General features: G+C 46.0%; 1 protein-coding gene across 1 annotated transcript in view; it reads left to right on the forward strand.

Annotated features, from left to right (window-relative positions):
• The window catches only part of LOC147243327 (uncharacterized), a 21,794-nt gene extending 2,666 nt beyond the window's left edge, over window positions 1-19,128 (forward strand). The window contains exons 2-24 of the mRNA XM_086189143.1: window positions 554-748; window positions 1,107-1,169; window positions 2,295-2,336; window positions 2,912-2,956; window positions 3,264-3,332; window positions 3,512-3,547; window positions 3,636-3,683; window positions 3,768-3,821; window positions 3,928-3,975; window positions 4,307-4,600; window positions 4,936-4,983; window positions 5,073-5,111; window positions 5,366-5,407; window positions 5,550-5,597; window positions 6,447-6,497; window positions 6,590-6,640; window positions 6,763-6,813; window positions 6,916-6,963; window positions 8,620-8,736; window positions 9,696-9,731; window positions 9,823-9,852; window positions 13,611-13,649; window positions 13,891-19,128. Coding sequence (XP_086045269.1) covers window positions 554-748; window positions 1,107-1,169; window positions 2,295-2,336; window positions 2,912-2,956; window positions 3,264-3,332; window positions 3,512-3,547; window positions 3,636-3,683; window positions 3,768-3,821; window positions 3,928-3,975; window positions 4,307-4,600; window positions 4,936-4,983; window positions 5,073-5,111; window positions 5,366-5,407; window positions 5,550-5,597; window positions 6,447-6,497; window positions 6,590-6,640; window positions 6,763-6,813; window positions 6,916-6,963; window positions 8,620-8,736; window positions 9,696-9,731; window positions 9,823-9,852; window positions 13,611-13,649; window positions 13,891-14,042 — 1,646 coding nt within the window. The 3' untranslated portion in view covers window positions 14,043-19,128. The remainder of the gene's footprint in view (window positions 1-553; window positions 749-1,106; window positions 1,170-2,294; window positions 2,337-2,911; window positions 2,957-3,263; window positions 3,333-3,511; window positions 3,548-3,635; window positions 3,684-3,767; window positions 3,822-3,927; window positions 3,976-4,306; window positions 4,601-4,935; window positions 4,984-5,072; window positions 5,112-5,365; window positions 5,408-5,549; window positions 5,598-6,446; window positions 6,498-6,589; window positions 6,641-6,762; window positions 6,814-6,915; window positions 6,964-8,619; window positions 8,737-9,695; window positions 9,732-9,822; window positions 9,853-13,610; window positions 13,650-13,890) is intronic.
• Window positions 19,129-19,601: the final 473 nt, after the last annotated feature.

The following is a 19,601-nucleotide window of genomic DNA, read 5'->3' on the forward strand; positions in this document are numbered from 1 at the left end:
GGAGGAGGAGGAGGAGGGGGAGGAGGGGCAGGAGGAGGAGGGGGAGGAGGGGCAGGAGGAAGAGGGGGGCCGGCTCAGACAGACTGAGGAGGAGGAGGAGGAGGAAGAACGACTCTGTGAGTGTTGCGCACGGGAGCGGTTGGACTGGAAGCTTGCAGAGACACGAACGATGACGTCCATCTTGAATTTACACACAAAAGGAGTCGCATCTCAAATACGAGCAAACATAATAGGGTCTTCGCCCAGGAGAACCTCCGGGCTCAGGCCCTAAGAACAACCAAGCTAATATCTCCTCTCCATTTTCTGACACTTTTGGAAGCTTGTCAAGTTCACCTGAGAAAAACAGTCATAATTACAACAATAAGCAATAATAATTACTAAAAAAAAAACCATATAATTAGTAATCATCGATTCCTTCATTCATCCATGAAAACAGCTTCGTGTCCCACATGAGGACGTCTCCCTCTGATTTAGTGGCTCATTTTTACGACCGACATCATGTGACATGAACTGATGAATGTAACCCTTCTCCTACCGATGCTGCCTCCACCAGTTACCGGTCAGCCTGTTGCTCCTGTGGAGGAGGGAGAGGAGGAGGAGGAGCAGCCAGCAGCTGAACCCCTGAAAACCGTAGACGAACCTGAAGATAAAAAAGAGGAGGAGGAAGATGATGATGAAGGGGACAAAGCGACGGTGGATGTGAGCAAACCTGTGCCTGAACCTGAGGGGGAAGCACCTGAACCCACAGGTCAGAGGCCGAGATGTTAAAGGTCACCATTGTTCACTTATTTGCGGGTCCCAAACATCATTGCCCTTTATGACATCACAAAGGGGAGTAGCAGCACCCTCAGATTTGGTGCCAGTCCTGTCCACTGACTCCAGTAAACAGCAACAATCTAACATGGCTGCCACCAGCACAGAGGTGCAGTATAAGGTTGTACCGTAACAGACACAACTCCAACATGGCCGCCAAGGAAGTACCACAGTCACTCAGAGAGTTGGTGTGTGAACAGGAGGAGCGGCGTGGGTGGTGGTGGATACGCAACTGGTACTCTAACTACTGTAATACATGTACTGCAGATTTACTCCCTGCTTTCTTCCTCTAGTGTGTCCCTGCATGCACTCGTCCAAGACCAAAGAGTCGAGTGTCAAGACGGCGGAAAAGAGAGGTGAGCGATCACGTAGTGGACGTCTGACCGGAGCAGCTGTCAATCAACCAGGCCACCGGCAGCTCCAAGGGGTCCAGGGACAGAACCCTGGACCCCTTGGAGCTCGGTCTAGCTGAAAAGAGTTAAACCATGCTGGTATTGATGAAGCAACTTTTAGTAGCAGGCAGGCTCTGGTCAAGATTGAGTGATTGTACTGTTAGTAGTAGTGATTGTACTGTTAGTAGTAGTGATTGTACTGTTAGTAGTGATTGTACTGTTAGTAGTGATTGTACTGTTAGTAGTAGTGATTGTACTGTTAGTAGTAGTGATTGTACTGTTAGTAGTGATTGTACTGTTAGTAGTAGTGATTGTACTGTTAGTAGTAGTGATTGTACTGTTAGTAGTAGTGATTGCACTGTTAGTAGTAGTGATTGCACTGTTAGTAGTAGTGATTGTACTGATAGTAGTAGTGATTGTACTGTTAGTAGTAGTGATTGTACTGTTAGTAGTAGTGATTGCACTGTTAGTAGTAGTGATTGTACTGATAGTAGTAGTGATTGTACTGTTAGTAGTAGTGATTGTACTGTTAGTAGTGATTGTACTGTTAGTAGTAGTGATTGTACTGTTAGTAGTAGTGATTGCACTGTTAGTAGTAGTGATTGTACTGATAGTAGTAGTGATTGTACTGTTAGTAGTAGTGATTGTACTGTTAGTAGTAGTGATTGTACTGATAGTAGTAGTGATTGTACTGTTAGTAGTAGTGATTGTACTGTTAGTAGTAGTGATTGCACTGTTAGTAGTAGTGATTGCACTTAGTAGTAGTGATTGCACTGTAAGTAGTAGTGATTGCACTGTTAGTAGTAGTGATTGTACTGTTAGTAGCAGTGATTGTACTGTTAGTAGTAGTGATTGTACTGTTAGTAGTAGTGATTGTACTGTTAGTAGCAGTGATTGTACTGTTAGTAGTAGTGATTGTACTGTTAGTAGTAGTGATTGCACTGTTAGTAGTAGTGATTGCACTGTTAGTAGTAGTGATTGTACTAGTAGTAGTAGTGATTGTACTAGAAGTACTACTAGAGTACAAACTGGCAGCAGCGTCACATTTGTCCTGTTGGATGTTTAACCGTCTCATGTTTGTGTGTTCAGATGCTCCCAGAAGAGTTTCAGCCTTGAGCCCACGAAGAAAAGGTCCGAAAATCAGCAGTGTTAACAATCTTAGACTTTGAGTGTGTATCGCACAGTATGATAGCAGTACACAGTATGATAGCAGTACACAGTATGATAGCAGTACACAGTATGATAGCAGTACACAGTGTGATAATTGTACGGTGTAGTTGGGGAAATGGGGAACGCTCTATAATCAAAAAAAGTCAGGCTGCAAAAAGTCAAAATGTCAGTGAATCTGTGTTATCTCAGAACATTTGATCTGAAAGAGCACGAATCCCTCAGCAGCACCTCAGTTCAGTAGAGACCCTGATCTTAGACCATGGAAGAGTTTTTGAAGGGTGCATTTTGTTCATACCATCAGCAAATAGTCTCACTTTTGACAATCAAAACATACGGTGGCAATGTTTTGTGTTGTTTGCAATCATTGAAATAATCTGCAGATGGAATAAACTGCTTTTACCCTTCAAAGAAAGAGGAGCTTGCCTGAGGTTCTCCTGGAGCTCCACCTCACATGGAGTGTCTTGATTTACTGAGGCCAGCAGGAACGTGAACGTCTCTTTAGCAGAGTTTAACTTGTCACTGTTTTCTGGGTTCAGAGGGCAAAGCTGTGAAGACATCAGACGACAAGCCGAAAAGATCAGGTAACACAGAACTGCATCTGATGCCACCACTAGGGGGAGTCTTGAGCTTGATGAAGAATGCAGAAAGAGCCAGATACATTTATTTAGCTTGAAGCTAACAGCGACAGATGGCTAACCACAGCTAAACTCTCTAAACTCTCAGGGTCAGCGTGCGGTATAACCTGCATCTTCTTTAACCATCTTTATAATTAGTGATCCACAAACTTTTCTTTTTTTAAATTAACTAAAACATCTCTGGTTATAGCCGTTAGCTTCAAGCTAAATGTACATGGCTGGATCTTTCTGCTAGTATGTGTTTTGTATCCAGCTCTTCCCAGAATCGTCACTCTGGAGCCAAAAGTCCGGAGGATCAGGAAGAGTCCTCCTTTCCTCCGAGGTACACACACACACACACACACACACACACACACACACACACACACACACACACACACACACCTACTTCCTGTTTGCAGATGAATAAATAAGTATCTACATCATCTACTTGCTGCAACAAACTTTTTTTGTTAAAATGACATGAATTTGTTTTTTTCTCTTTGAAATCCCAATAAAAAGCCAAGAAAGTTGAAAAGACTGCGACAACCAAACCAGGTGTGTGATTCACTCCTTCACCTGGTGACTTGTCACGTCCAAGGTTCAAAATCACAACCGCTGCTGTTTTCTCTTTTGTAATCCACAGAGAAAGAAACTCCCAAAGCAGCAGAGGACTCAGAAGCAGGACACGACGGTACAGCACCTGTTCTCATTCCATTTAGCTCCATGTGGACAAGTAATCAGAGTCCTCCAGGGTAACAGTACTGGTTTGTTTCAGTGGGACCATGCAGACCTGCACCGGTCTACTGCCCGTCCCCGCCTGGCTGGTACGGTGAGTATATGAACGCCCTGGGTGAGTGGCTGCCTTGTTTCCTAGCCCTGCTGCTATGATGCTAACACTTCAACCCGCTGAACTGTCAACAATGTTTATCTTCCAGTTCATCACATCGTCACCGATAACCCGTACCCCCCTCCGACTCTCTCAGGTAACTATACCAGCTACAGTGCACTGGTAGACTGAAGACCAGAAGGGGGCGTGACCTCTGTGGCCTCGGGACTCTTGAAGCCAGCAGCGTGTCCAGGTTTTAGATTAGATGGAAGAACACCTTTGAAGGTGATCCAGATTTTGGAACCCCGTAGCGTGCGCTCAGCAAAACTGGAGATAAATTATCAGCGAATCACGTGTTGATTTCTTTAAGCAGCGGAGTCGCCCCCTGCTGGTGACTGGCTTCACCTGTCCCACCCCAGAAGCTACGTCCAACTCTCTTGTCTCGTTCTGTATGTTCTGACTGAAGTGGTCGTCTTTGTTTGCTCCAGCTCCCTCCGCTCCGGTGCTGACCGCCCACCCGGTCAACCCCGGAGCTCCACCCATGCAGCCCCTCTATCATCAGCCGCTCTACGCACAATACCAACCTTATCAGCAGCCGGTGCAGCCAGCGGCGCAGCCCCCAGCAGAACCGGTGCAGCCACTTCAACCCGTGGAGCCGGTCCAGCACGTGGAGCCGGTACAACCAGTGGAACCGGCCCAGCCTGAAGCCACAGGAGAGGAAGCCCCTGCTCAGCCTGAGGTCCTCCCTCGAGGTGCTGAAGCTCAGCCGGCCTCAGGTCCAGGTGAGGATGAGGAGGATGAAGGCAGTCAGCGCCATCTCGTCAGAACAAGTTCATCACCTGTGCTTTCCTCCACATGCAGCCTGCACCAAATCACACAACCTATCATTAACTTTCATTAAATGTGCGCCTGGAATTTTTTTTTACATAGATTTCTCCGTTTGCTCTTCATGTGTAAAAAGATGTTTCAGTGAATTAAAGACCACAAACATTTCCCTGAAAGGATTGAGAAGTTGAGGACTTTAGTGGTGAAAGGTGTATGAACCCTGGTTATCGTGAGAAAACGTCTTCGCTGCCAAAGACGTTTGACAACTTACCGAAACTCTTTCTGCTTCAAGAGCCGGAGACGGTGAAGGGAGACGCGAGGGCCGCCTCCACAAAGACAGGTGCGCATGTGTGCACGGTTCAAACTCACAGACTTTCTTATTTTTGCTCTGTCATGACAGATGATCATTTAATATTTGGTCATTTCCAGCGACAAAGAAGAAAAAAGAGACAGCCGGCGCAGTTAAAGGTAAAAATGCAAAGCTTCATTTCTGGTTCTGGCTGGTGTTCATTCTGAAAAGGGGGAAAATTGACAACAAGCTGGTTCCAGAGCTTCTAGAAACACGGAGCTCCCAGAAAGTTCTCATGTATCCATTGATACGCTTGTCCTCATCGAACCAGCTGCTGCAGCTACGGTGACAGACGATGGCACAACGTGCCGCACAAATCCATTCGTGATGTAAACTTTACTGTGTTGTCTATTTTACTCCAACGATCCCTCAGAGGCGCCGGCAGCAGCAACGACCAGAGAGAAAACAAAGAAAGGTAGTTCATGTTGACTGCTGATCAGTGTTTTCACTGCTGCACACTTGAGCGTCATGACCACAAACACCCGGCAGTTTGAGCAGCTTTGTTTCTCAGTGGTTTACACACTTGATGTGAATCAGATAATTTGTTTCAATGATAGATGCTGCTGTCTCCAAAGAGAAAATCAAAGCGGGCGCCGCCAAGAAAGGTGAGTGACTGAGGAACGGAGGCGTCAGGGCTCAGACGCTGCCGAACAATTAGTACATAAAGAATTCTACCAAACACGATGGTTTTGATTTAGAGTTTTTAAACAACAAAATTATGTCTAAAGAATATTAGAATTGGAGCACATTGTTTGAAAAAGTGTTCAAACGAGGGAGGGTTTGTTCCATCAATGTCAACAGAGGTGGCAGGAGTACACACGTTTGTAACTCCAGTATGTCAAGTCCAAGTGCTCAAGAAGTACAGCCTCTTAAATGTATTCAAATTGGAAAAAGTAACTCATTACCAAAGTGTTCCTTTCAACAGAACTTTGGTAACGAGCCAGTTAACACGTGAAAGTACAAAGTACATGTCAAAACCTGCAGAAGTCAAGTAAAAGTATTTGTAGAGGGAATAGGGAGAAGATGGAGGGATGGATCAGTTAGCTTGTCAGCTGACGTACTGACTAGCTGTGACCGCTAACATCAGCTATTAGCCTCAAGCAAACTACATCAGCTTATCAGTTTTATTTACAATGTTCGTTTGTGTTTTTCATCCACGCCACTGTCACATTCAAGCCCAGTTGTTTGTTTGTTTTTTTGCTACTTTACTGTTGAACATAGGGAGGTTAGGGTTATTAACCCTATTATTATTATTATTAACCCGAACCCTAACCCATGGCCCCGCCCACCATGAACATCAGAACTCAACTCTAATTCTCGTATGTAGCAAGTTCAAAATGACGCGTTCGCTCATTTCCACCCAACAATGGCACTTAATACTGGACGCTTGACGGGAAACGTGATGAAAATTAAAATATATTCGAATGAATTCTGTGCTTGATTTGTCGTTCCAGAGCCTGCAGTCAGAGAGGGGAAAACCAGAAGTCCTGCGGCGGCTGAGAAAGGTGATCAACACCTAGAGGAGGTTTAAATACGGTGAAGACAACAAGCTGAATGTAGGATTACAGCGTGATTTATTGAATATTTGTACTCACAGAGCCACCTGTGAAAGAGAAAACCAAAGCTGCAGCAGCTCCTCCTCACAAAGGTAAATCATCATTAAGCCAGGAATGTCATATTTGTTAGAGCGCCCTGAAACTGATGTGAGGGAGCAGCTAATACAGCCACGCGACTCAGGCTGCTAATCAGAGCCGTTCTTCATTATTTTAGAGCCTGCAGCTGCTCGACAGAGAAGAAAATCAGTGTCTGAGAAGAAGACAGGTAACCACAAACCCTGACAGTTCTTCATTTGCAGAAGGTAATCATAGTTACTGTCAGAGGCATAAAAGATAATTGGAAACTAATTGTTTTCACTCGTCTAAGATGAGCCAGCTGTCAAGAGCAAAGCCAAGGCCTTGGCAGCCAAGAAAGGTAAGAACTCCACATAAAAAGACTCATTGAGAGTCCGATATTGTTCATCGTCCCCAGAGCTCGACTGGAAGTAGAGCCCCTCCTCTAGGGAGCTGAGGCCCAGGCTAGTTAGCTTAGCACAATGACTGGTAGTGGGTGGGAAGTGTTAGCGTAGCTCCGTCTCTGCCTGCATTTATGTCAGGAGGATTGTGTGTAACCTTGGTGATGAATACCAGTTTAACATGAGGAGACGTTGTAGTGGTAGAATCAGACACGTAGCCGGAACTACTTTCCTGACTGGGAGCAGTGATTTGACGCAGCACCTCCAAAGCTCCATTGGAACTTGGGTCAACAGAACCAAAGGTTTGTTGAGGACTAGAAGAGCGACTGCTGCTACTGATGAGGAGGAGGAGGAGGATTCCTGCTGGACACACCAGCATCCTGGACCTGAGCTAGCTGATGCTAACACTTCCCACCCACTAACAGCCATTGGGCTAAGCTAACTAGCCTGGACCTGAGCTAGCTGATGCTAACACTACCCACCCACTACCAGCCATTGGGCTAAGCTAACTAGCCTGGACCTGAGCTAGCTGATGCTAACACTTCCCACCCACTACCAGCCATTGGGCTAAGCTAACTAGCCTGGACCTGAGCAAGCTGATGCTAACACTTCCCACCCACTACCAGCCATTGGACTAAGCTGACTAGCCTGGACCTGAGCTAGCTGATGCTAACACTTCCCACCTACGACCAGCCATTGGGCTAAGCTGACTAGCCTGGACCTGAGCTAGCTGGTGCTAACACTTCCCTCCTACTACCAGCCATTGGGCTAAGCTGACTAGCCTGGACCTGAGCTAGCTGATGCTAACACTTCCCACCTACGACCAGCCATTGGGCTAAGCTGACTAGCCTGGACCTGAGCTAGCTGATGCTAACACTTCCCACCTACGACCAGCCATTGGGCTAAGCTGACTAGCCTGGACCTGAGCTAGCTGATGCTAACACTTCCCACCCACTACCAGCCATTGGGCTAAGCTAACTAGCCTAGACCTGAGCTAGCTGATGCTAACACTTCCCACCCACTACCAGCCATTGGGCTAAGCTAACTAGCCTGGACCTGAGCAAGCTGATGCTAACACTTCCCACCCACTACCAGCCATTGGGCTAAGCTAACTAGCCTGGACCTGAGCAAGCTGATGCTAACACTTCCCACCCACTACCAGCCATTGGGCTAAGCTGACTAGCCTGGACCTGAGCTAGCTGATGCTAACACTTCCCTCCTACTACCAGCCATTGGGCTAAGCTAACTAGCCTGGACCTGAGCTAGCTGATGCTAACACTTCCCACTCACTACCAGCCATTGAGCTAAGCTGACTAGCCTGGACCTGAGCTAGCTGATGCTAACACTTCCCTCCTACTACCAGCCATTGGGCTAAGCTAACTAGCCTGGATCTGAGCTAGCTGATGCTAACACTTCCACACACTACCAGCCACTATGCTAACTAGCCTGGGTCTCAACTCCCTGAGCACAAAGGACCATGAGAGACTTTCCCAACATGTTTGTGTGTTCCTTTAACAACATTATTTATTTGGTTTAACCTTCATATTTCGTGTCCTTTAACGTCTTGTTTATGCACATGAAAAACAGAACACTCCCTCCTTATCTTTCTAATCCAGAACCAGAACCTCGTGCGCAGCCCATCAGACTGAGGACGAGACCAGAATCTGTACAGAGAGCGAACGCGACCTCTCAGGCCAAAGGGGAGAAACCTTCTAAATCTCCGTCTGAAGCAGGTAAATCCTCCGTTGAATGGGCTCTGGCGCCCGATGACGCCCTTCAGGGTTATCACTCAGAAACTGTCTTTTATCTCGGGCCCAGACTAAATCAAAACTATTGGCAGAGAAGAAAAGTTTATATTTAAATAAACAGATAATTGTATTTATTAATTTTTTGAGTCTGGAAACTTGCTTTGTAATAAAGAAATTTATCTGTAAAGAAATAAATACAGGTGGAAATTTATAAATGATATCGGGATTACATCTCTGGGCTGGCCTGGGAACGCCTGGGGATTCCCCCAGAAGAGCTGGCATGAGCTAGCATGGCTAGGGAGAGGACAGTCTGGACCTGGACCAACCGGATAAAGTGGAGGACGATGACAATCATAAATAAAGAAATGTAGAATTGTACGAATAATAAAATAATAAATCAAGAAATATAGACTAATTGAATAAAATCGATGTAGATATAAAATACAGAGTACCGTGTCATTACCAAACATGTTTTGATAATTTAGTTCTGCATTTATTATCGATTATATATGTACCGGTATATTCATTTCTTTGGGTCATTTTTTTGGTTTTCCATATCTTAAACCTCAGTCACAAGTCAGAAAACGGTTTCTAAAATCTTGTTTTAGGACGGCAGAGTGCACTTGAACGCTAGACAGTTCCCCAGGAAAATGAGACGCTTCCAAGAAAATGAATGAAAAGATAAATTGAAGTTAAAAAGCGTAAAATGAGACGAGGTAGGAATTTCCTCTTGAAAGCAAAACACAGTGTGTTATGATGCGGATGCTCAGCCTGTCCTCCCAGACAGACAGACGACAGGACTTCATGGGTGGTTCTTTACCTGATACCGCCATCCTAACCAGGGCCATGCCAGGCTCAGGCGGAGGGATACCTCATGAATATGAATGTCCACCTGACTCGGAGGGTTGTTTGGCAGCCAGTAATAGATCCTTCTCTCCCCACAGGTAAAGCTGGGAAGGAACCTGTGAAGAAGACTCGAGGTTTGAGCACAGACCTCAACTGTATGACTGCACACTTCTGACACGTTCCCCACTGACCTGCATCTGGTTTCTCTTTTTTTTTACATTCTAGATAAAGAAGAGAAACAACCACATCAAGCGAGTGAGTGTGAAAGTTATTTAATATCAATCAGCATGCACTGTTTAAGTTGATTCTCCTGTTTTCCATTGTCTCCAGCCTAGAGGACAGACGCTTCTCTAGGGAACTGAGATCCATGCTAGTTAGCTTAGCTCAATGGCTGGTAGTGAGTGGGAAGTGTTAGCATCAGCTAGCTCAGGTCCAGGCTAGTTAGCTTAGCTCAATGGCTGGTAGTGAGTGGGAAGTGTTAGCATCAGCTAGCTCAGGTCCAGGCTAGTTAGCTTAGCCCAATGGCTGGTAGTGGGTGGAAGTGTTAGCATCAGCTAGCTCAGGTCCAGGCTAGTTAGCTTAGCCCAATGGCTGGTAGTGGGTGGGAAGTGTTAGCATCAGCTAGCTCAGGTCCAGGATGCTGGTGTGTCCAGCAGGAACCCTCCTCCTCCTCATGATCAGTAGCAGCAGTCGCTCTTCTAGTCCTCAACAAACGTTTGGTTCTGTTGACCCAAGTTCTAATGGAGCTTTGGAGGTGCTGCATCAAATCACAGCGCCCAGTCAGGAAAGTAGTTCCGGCTACGTGTCTGGTTCTCCCACGACAAAGCATTGTGAAATTTCAATTTGGAAAAGACTGGAGGAACATCTACTGAACTTGATTTTTTTTTTTACATGAGCTTTGCTAACACTTCCCACCCACGAGCAGTCGTTGTGCTAAGCTAACTCCCCTGGGTCTCAGCTCCCTAGAAGAGGGGCTCTCTCAGATGATGGACAACAAGAGAGTTAGAGCAGTGAGATCTGAATGCATTTATTTAAATTAAAGAAGTGAAAACGAGTGGATTTCTTCATTGAAGATGCTTCACTAACCAGAACACCTCCACAGTTTATTTTTGTCACCTGTAAACTCTGATAGTAAAACTTAAGTAGCGTCAGGCCTAGAGAAGCTGCGAGGATGCGCTCGATCCAAACAGGCATGAAGGTGAAACTGATGAATTTGTTCCATGAAGAGACGTGTGTCAGGCTCAGAGCCCACAACCTGGATGTGTTTCGGTGCTTATTATCCCTCTCTGCTTGTTGTTGATAGAGAGAGGAATAAGAGCGGCCCATAAAGCCTGAGGTATTCTCTTAATTTCCACCATCCTTCCACTGGTTAACTCAATATGAACAGGCGTTCGCTGTAATGACTCAACTGATTGGAATTAAATGGGATCAGCTGATTAAGAGACGAGATTACTAGCCTTTGAGCTGCTGTATTCCGATGAGTTTAGCAACAATAACACTTAGCTGGATTGATTAAATCCCCGAACCAAATCCCATTAACTTCTGTTCTTATTGAGTCATTCAGTGGCGCATCAACACTCCCACGACCCCGAGTGACTCCACTCTTCCCTCATATCAGTGTCTGACTGGCTGCTCCATGCCTGCTTTCATGGTTTGGGTCCACACTTTGTTTCATAATACTTCCATTTGCTCTGGTGTTTGGTTTGAGTAGGATGGAGGGGGAATGTCCTCACATCTGAGACGTGTGTTTTATTCATCCAGATTTTCCTGACAAGTCAGGAACAGGAAGAGTCCTGAAACTCAAGACTTGAGTTAACATAGACAGAGGGTTTTCGTTTAAATACCTGGAATAAGACGTAAAATATGTCAGCAATCATCTGCTAACAAGAGCCTGAAGGGGCCTACAGGTGCTGCAGGTCATTAAAGGTCATCAGGGGAAACACAAGAAGCCTGAAGCTTAGTGGTGGTGACCTTGAAGTCATGTGACCCTGGTGTAGCTCCTTCATAGGCTAACGTTAGCTTAGCGCTGCTAACTTTTACATCCAGGCTTCCAGCATCATCAGAGGGTTCATTAGTGAAGATGATCTTGATGAACTCAACCTGGAAGATCATCAACTTTTGTTCACCAGAGCTGATTTACTGGTTCAATCACCACAATCACATGGAGCAATCAAACTTTTGGTATGGAGATGCTCACTTCCTGTTGGACTACAAACACACCTCGTCCCTCAAATGCTAACTTCCTGCTGGACTACAAACACACCTCACCCCTGATATGCTAACTTCCTGCTGGACTACAAACACACCTCACCCCTGACATGCTAACTTCTTGCTGGACTACAAACACACCTCACCCCTGATATGCTAACTTCCTGCTGGACTACAAACACACCTCACCCCTGATATGCTAACTTCCTGCTGGACTATAAACACACCTCACCCCTGATATGCTAACTTCCTGCTGGACTACAAACACACCTCACCCCTGATATGCTAACTTCCTGCTGGACTACAAACACACCTCACCCCTGACATGCTAACTTCTTGCTGGACTACAAACACACCTCACCCCTGACATGCTAACTTCTTGCTGGACTACAAACACACCTCACCCCTGACATGCTAACTTCTTGCTGGACTACAAACACACCTCACCCCTGACATGCTAACTTCTTGCTGGACTACAAACACACCTCACCCCTGACATGCTAACTTCTTGCTGGACTACAAACACACCTCACCCCTGATATGCTAACTTCCTGCTGGACTACAAACACACCTCACCCCTGACATGCTAACTTCTTGCTGGACTACAAACACACCTCACCCCTGACATGCTAACTTCTTGCTGGACTACAAACACACTTCACCCCTGACATGCTAACTTCTTGCTGGACTACAAACACACCTCACCCCTGACATGCTAACTTCTTGCTGGACTACAAACACACCTCACCCCTGACATGCTAACTTCTTGCTGGACTACAAACACACCTCACCCCTGACATGCTAACTTCTTGCTGGACTACAAACACACCTCACCCCTGATATGCTAACTTCCTGCTGGACTACAAACACACCTCACCCCTGACATGCTAACTTCTTGCTGGACTACAAACACACCTCACCCCTGACATGCTAACTTCTTGCTTGACTACAAACACACCTCACCCCTGACATGCTAACTTCTTACTGGACTACAAACACACCTCACCCCTGACATGCTAACTTCTTGCTGGACTACAAACACACCTCACCCCTGACATGCTAACTTCTTGCTGGACTACAAACACACCTCACCCCTGACATGCTAACTTCTTGCTGGACTACAAACACACCTCACCCCTGACATGCTAACTTCTTGCTGGACTACAAACACACCTCACCCCTGATATGCTAACTTCCTGCTGGACTACAAACACACCTCACCCCTGACATGCTAACTTCTTGCTGGACTACAAACACACCTCACCCCTGACATGCTAACTTCTTGCTGGACTACAAACACACCTCACCCCTGCACCAGTCTTTTCAGAACAAAACTAAAACTAGAATTTCTGTGTCAGTTTTCTGTGTGAGTCAAACAACCGCTGGCCTCCTCTGAGGGTCTGATTGTGTTCCACGAGGACTAAGAAGTGAATGTTAGATTACAGTTAAAACAAAATAAATTAGAAAACAAACAAACATCTTTTCTCCCAAGGCTGTTTTCTCTTCTTCTCGTCTCAGGATGATCTCACAGCAAACGTGAAATGACCACAGCGACTTCAGTCTGACAGCGATTACCATTTAAGGTCCTTTAGTGAGTCCTCTCATCTGCCAGGCTTTTATTTGGCCTCTTCAGTCCAAACAAGCCCCCCCAGTATGAGATGCTGGTCGTCATCACACCTATTTCTATGACGTCATGTTGTTTCCTCCTCTCTGCAACACAACACACCTGCATGCCAAACCCCCCCCCCCCCCGCATAAAAACCTCCAACAACGACTCAACACGTCCTCTTCTCTGTTTCCTACAGAAGAGACCCAGGCGGAGGAACCAGAGAAGAAGAAGCCAGGTGAGCCTGTCACTCATTGAGAAATCCAGGTATTTTGTTGTGTCCCTTCTAGAATTTGCGTGCGGTGCAGATTTGGAGTCCCTGGGTCACACGACGGAGAGGATACCAACAAACAAACAACAAAAAAAAGATTTCACACTGTAATATTGTTGTAAAATGTAGGCGCTAATATTTCCTGCTGAGTGCTCATATCTGAGTCCCTGGGTCACAGCAGTTATCCACTCACTTCCTGTCTTTGCAGGACAGAGATACTTCCAGTGCATTTATGTCCCTGGCAAGAATGCTCAGTACCCTCTACGACCTTTCACCCCCGCCATGTCCCCCGCCATGATGACACCTGCCATCAGGTCCATGTTGGAGCAGCAGAGAACGGCCCGGGCGGCGGGCCAGTAGGACCACCTGACCTCTCACCTCATATCCGACTCCCTCGACTCAGAGGACGTCCTCGGACAGACGTGAGAGCATCAAGTGGACACTGCAACAATGTCTTGAATTTATCTGCCTTTATTTTCTCACTATGTGGTCGAGCTCCTGGGAGACGCGTAGATCCACGACTGACGTTCCCTCCACTGACACCAGGCTTATGGGCCTGCTTTGAATACAGCAGTGCGCATCTGGACTTTTGCTATTCCACGGTCTTGTTTGTGGATATTTCTTTATTACACGTATTCAAATATTTCACTTTCACAGATAAAACAGGCATTTGTTTTTTAAATGATACTTTGTTTTGTAGCTCTGCGTCACATTTTAATAAAAACTGGGGCAAAATTTTGCACCTAATTTTATGGACATTAGAAGATAATTTTAACTTGAATGACAGTAATTATCAGGGTTGATAACCGTTCACTTTTCAAATTTTTTTTAAAGTTTTTACATTCAACATCTCCAGGCCCTTGATGAGTGCAGCAGTCCTATTCTCTACTTCCTGTATAAGAACAAAAAATGTAATTTCAGTCAGAACTTTTCCATTTCCTGTTGTGCCGCTAATGTTAGCAGATCCAATGCTAACCCGAACCCTAACCCTCCTCATTTCTGACGCACCTGGCGTTCCCTCCGGTTGGGTGTGATAGCAACTTTGCATTTTACATTACAGATAATGCAGAGTTTTGACGGCGTCAAGTCTCGTAACCTCACTGGAGAAGTTCCGCTTCCTGTGGGCTTACCAGCTTCCTGATGGTGTGTTGGCGTGAACGCGCGTGATGTCACACGGCTTCACCTCCCCTCCCTTGTGTCTTTAACACAAACTTTTGAGGGTGTGAATATGGAGGTGCGGCGAAGCCTCAGCTCGCTGTCTGTATTAAAGTACAGAGAAAAGGAAAGAGGGCAGCGTTTATGAACCATGTTGGGGTTTTTTTTTTACAGCCAGAGTTTTTAGGTCCTGGACACAATAAAACGGTACACCTCCTCCACTGTCAGAGATGGTGCTAGCACCACCAAGTGGCTAGGCTAGCAGATGGTTCTGGCACAGTCAGAACTAGGTATTTATATTCCATGGGGGCAGGGGGAGACTGCTGCACCCATTTCCCCACACGAGTTCGGTGTCCAACCCTGCTAATTCTAGCTTGTCACACATTTAAGTCTTTTTTTTCACAACTCACATAACAAAGCAACAACATTCAGTGGGAACTTGAAAATGTACCAAATATCTTGTGTGCTGGTTGAAACCACGGTTCTCCTGCTGTACCACTGCTGCGCTGCATCTGATTAGCATGCTAATAAACGTTAGCCGGTCAAATCCCAGGAGCTCCCACCGTTGATCCCCACAGGCCCCCCGTCTCTCATCCATCCATTCGTCCCCTGACACGAGCTTCATTTAAATTTCTCGCTGCAGTTTTCTTAATGAGGAACTTGATGTTTTTAATTCAGGTCACTCTCAGCTTTTGTTTGTTGTCTGTCATTCAAAAGATTTGGCTGATTTTCACAAGGATGCCTAGGAATTACAAAAGTGACAAACAGGTTTACGGTCCACTCTTTTAATGCCAGCCAGGTCAATACTTGAATCCTATTATTTATCATATTACGTACATTCTCCCCACCGCAGCGCGAACAATTGTGGATGCGCCTGCCGTCGTTTCCATGTGACGCAACCAGTTTATTTTCTAAATGAAACATTCACCAGGCAACACAGAGAAGTGGGAAAATTCAGCCATTTTGTTTTATCAGTGATATGAGAAATTATCTTAAACCTTAAAAGTGTGACAAATGAAGTGTAACTTGTTAAATTAGTGGAATATATAAGATCCCAAACAGCGGCGCTGTCATTTTTCGACACGTGCGCTCAGAGACGGGGGGGTCTGTCCCGGACGACTTTGACGTGACCAACTCATGAGACGCTGTGATGTCTGCTTCCTTGGATGAATGTCATGTGTGTGTCATGTTTATTTATTGAGACAAAAGCATGGTTCTATTACCTCACTTGTTCACAGCTCGGGTTTTGAACCGAAGCGACGAGGCGTCCCCCTCGTTCTTCCTACGGAACCGTCGCTGAGCTTTACCAGCAATCTGCTGTTGTCTTACAGAATGAAGAGAATCAAATGGGTTTTCGCAGCAGGCTAAAAACATGAGCCTCAAAGTCCATTCTTGGTTTTTACTTTCTAAATATGTGACTGTACTTTCAAGATATACTTCATACCATGTGACCCTTTAGCATGAGGACCTGTGTCAATCAAAGTGTGTCTCCTGGGGCCGATGGTGTTTTTGTTTCCAGAGGAACATTTTGGTGCTGTGACACAAACACCAGCAGCATGTCAAGCTTTATCTGGCTGACAAGAGCTGAAAAACTTTGGACTTTAGATAAAAAGTGACCAGAATCACTTTTTATTGGCCCACAATGGCACCGAGCCCAACCGTCACGTCCCACATGAACGAGCGCTGACCACGTCAGAACTCACCTAAATGTTTCCCGTGATCTCACGCAGACTGACCAGTCGTCTTCTTTCCCTGTGGTTCTGTCTCAGTTCATCCAGAGGAGGTTTTCGACCCATATCCTGGAACCAGCTGTTGAAGCAGTTAAACATCGTGGTGATTACGAGTACGGCGTCCGTTACGTGACCCTCGTCAGCCAAAAACAGACATTTCACCACAGACTCTGTGAAAGAAACTGCTTCTTGAGCTTTCCAACCTAGTTTGCCATTTACATTGTGCCAACAGTTTTACTTACAGGACACTCGTAGTCATAGCAACCAAAATGTCTCCACTGAAAACAACGCTAAGTCCTTAAGGGGTTCTCTCCTGGCAAGCTCTTCTCAGGAGAACCTGCTGTTCTTGTTCGGGAAAAAACATGACTTGGTGGACACTGGCCCTAAAGGGCACCAGTACTGTTGCTATGGTTACAGAGACTTCTAACTGATGTGTGAGGTGTTTTAATTTATACAGTTTGATGGGACAAACGGCCCACTGGCGGGAAAGTGAGACTTCCTTGCCTACGTCCGCAGTGGAAAATCTTCGACTTTTCAGAATTGACCACAAGTCTGAAGGTGTGTCCAGACTGAATGTGATTTAAGTGGACAGGAAGTTCCCAGGAACAACGAACCATTGGTTCTGTTCCCGTTCGTGCCTCAGGAACACTGAGGTGAGAAAAGCCGGTTGTTAGTCTGCTGATGCCGTGTCTGTGTGCGATACAGCAGCTATGAGATGAGGACGCATGGACACATTTATGTGTTCCAGTTTTTATTTGATTTAGTTTTTGTGTTCCGATGTGTTTGGTATTTGCCTTGAGTACATTTAAAAAAATTGAAGGTTTGCCTAGAAAATGTGCTAGCAAAAGAAGCTAACAGGCTACAGGTGGGCTAATAGGCTACTGCAAAGTGTTCAGCATAGATGTTCCGAAAGTCTAGGTGTCAATTAATGTGCCACTGACTCTGGCTTACTGAGCAATTGTTTCAATGGCCTTGTGGGGACATTCTACGTGTGTTAGTTACTGGGTAACGTACGAAATGAGGAGAGAAACGCTGCGGCGCGAGCTAACATCAGCACCAATTCCCAAGGCTTTGGCTAACACCACTGCTGTTGTTTAACAGGGTTTTAATCATCGCAATGAGTTGCATTATCCGATCTGTCCGACCAATCAGAGTTCACCTGCATTGCTCAGGGTTCCTCTAGGATTTTGAAAGGTTCCTCAAAAGAACTAGGATCGTTCCCAGTTCCTGCAGTGTGTACACATCTTTCATCGCTGGGACATGAAATGTCTTGTTTCAGTGAATTTTAATGCCTCCTCAGTAATTTATGAAACTGTTTTATCTCTGTGAAATGTAAATATCAGTAATCCAGCAGGAGCCCAGGGTGGCTGAACGCAGCTTAAAGCCAGTTTGTTCCAGTAAACCACCGAACCTCCAGTTTGTCAAGTTCACGCTGCACAAAACGTCCGAACGCACCTTCTGAATCTCTTGTGGGATTCAGCCAGAGCGGTCCGATCACATCTCCAGACCAGAGACCGGGAGGACGTGACCCCCCCCCCTTGGAGGATGTGACTCCCAGGGAGAACGTGACCCGGGCTCTGATTGTGAATGTGTGACTCTTTGGCTGGAGGCTCGGTGTGGGGAGAGAGGGCCCCGGGCTTCTGTGGCCCCGCGGGGGTTTGGATCAGCCGGCCTGAGAAGCTACAGTGTGACGAGCCTTCATGATCTCTGACAACCAATCAGACGCCTACGCATGTGTGAACGCAGCTTAGAACGCAGTAGATGTGAATTTATTCATTCTGTTTTTTATGTGGTGAAGTAGGTGTGGCTGTTTTTTTGAATATTAGATGAGTTAATGCAGCAAAAATTAGGACGAAATGTAAGGAAGCCAGGAAAATCCTTCGAGAAAATTCAGCAAACGGCAGAGCCTTCAGGTGACTGGACTGTGTAACACTGAGCCTCTGGCTTGGGTGTTTGATGCTGGTGAGAATAAAGAGGCACTGAAGAGTAGAACTCACTTTGACCGTCTCAGCTCCCTGCGTTCGCTGGTTCAGATCAGTGGATCTGCGTCTTAGCAGAAAGGATTTTGGACGATTCCTCCACGTGTCAGCTGTCAATTCCTGTCATTTGTTAGGTTTTGGTTCATTGTAGAGGTGCAGGTTTCAGATGCAGGACGAGAGAGAGTCCACTCCTGCAAACTCATTCACAGCACACAGGAAAATTACACTTCTGCTTCTGTTCTGCCAGCTGGACTTTGACCTTGGAAACTGGGTTACAGCCTCTTCACAGTTGAAATTAATTAAAAGTTGTAGCTCCCTCTTCACCTCTTTGACCCAAAATACCTTAAAAAAAGGGGCCCGTTTGAAAAAGTACCACTATTTTCCATGAATGTTAAGGGACATGAACCCTGCAGAATTCAGCCGTGTGATATTTACTGATGTACACTGTTCAAACAGCTTCAGCTCCACTTCTCCGCAGACTTTAGATTCAACGTTTAGCTGAGAACCCACCAACCTGGGGGGAACTCGACCTTCAACAACTCATTCGTGATAATGTTCTATGTTCTATAGGTGCTGTGTTCTACCAGCGTTCAGTCACCAGAATAAAATGAACGTTTCTGCAAACTGGTGCTTTGATTCTTTTCTTATACGTCAACGACCTCTGAGGTTTTCTGGATGTCGGTGGTGTGAATCAGTCGTTGATCCAGGAGGTGGAACCCAGCGATTTCAGGTATTCTGTTTGTTGCGCTCCAGTCTCATCCTGAGTCACGCTTTTCTCCGTTTCACGAGCGAATCAAATGTGGCGAGCGCACCTCAGGCTGCGCCGAGATCTTCTGCCGTGGAATAAACGCAACCTCTCCCTCAGAACTTGAATTCGTTTGCAGGGACGAGTGAAGTCATCGCTGCTTCTTTATGAGTTTGAACGCTGGCAAACTCCACGCTGGAGGAGTGTTGTTATGGAGACGCAGACTGAAGTACATTTACTGCAGATGTGAACCTTCACTACAAAATATGTGGAGCTGCAACTCAAAACACACTCATCAGTGGTGTGTGAC

Source organism: Aulostomus chinensis, chromosome 20 (genome assembly GCF_037954235.1).
Source record: "Aulostomus chinensis isolate RoL2024-O1b breed Wild chromosome 20, RoL_Achi_v1.0, whole genome shotgun sequence".
Lineage (NCBI taxonomy): Eukaryota > Metazoa > Chordata > Actinopteri > Syngnathiformes > Aulostomidae > Aulostomus > Aulostomus chinensis.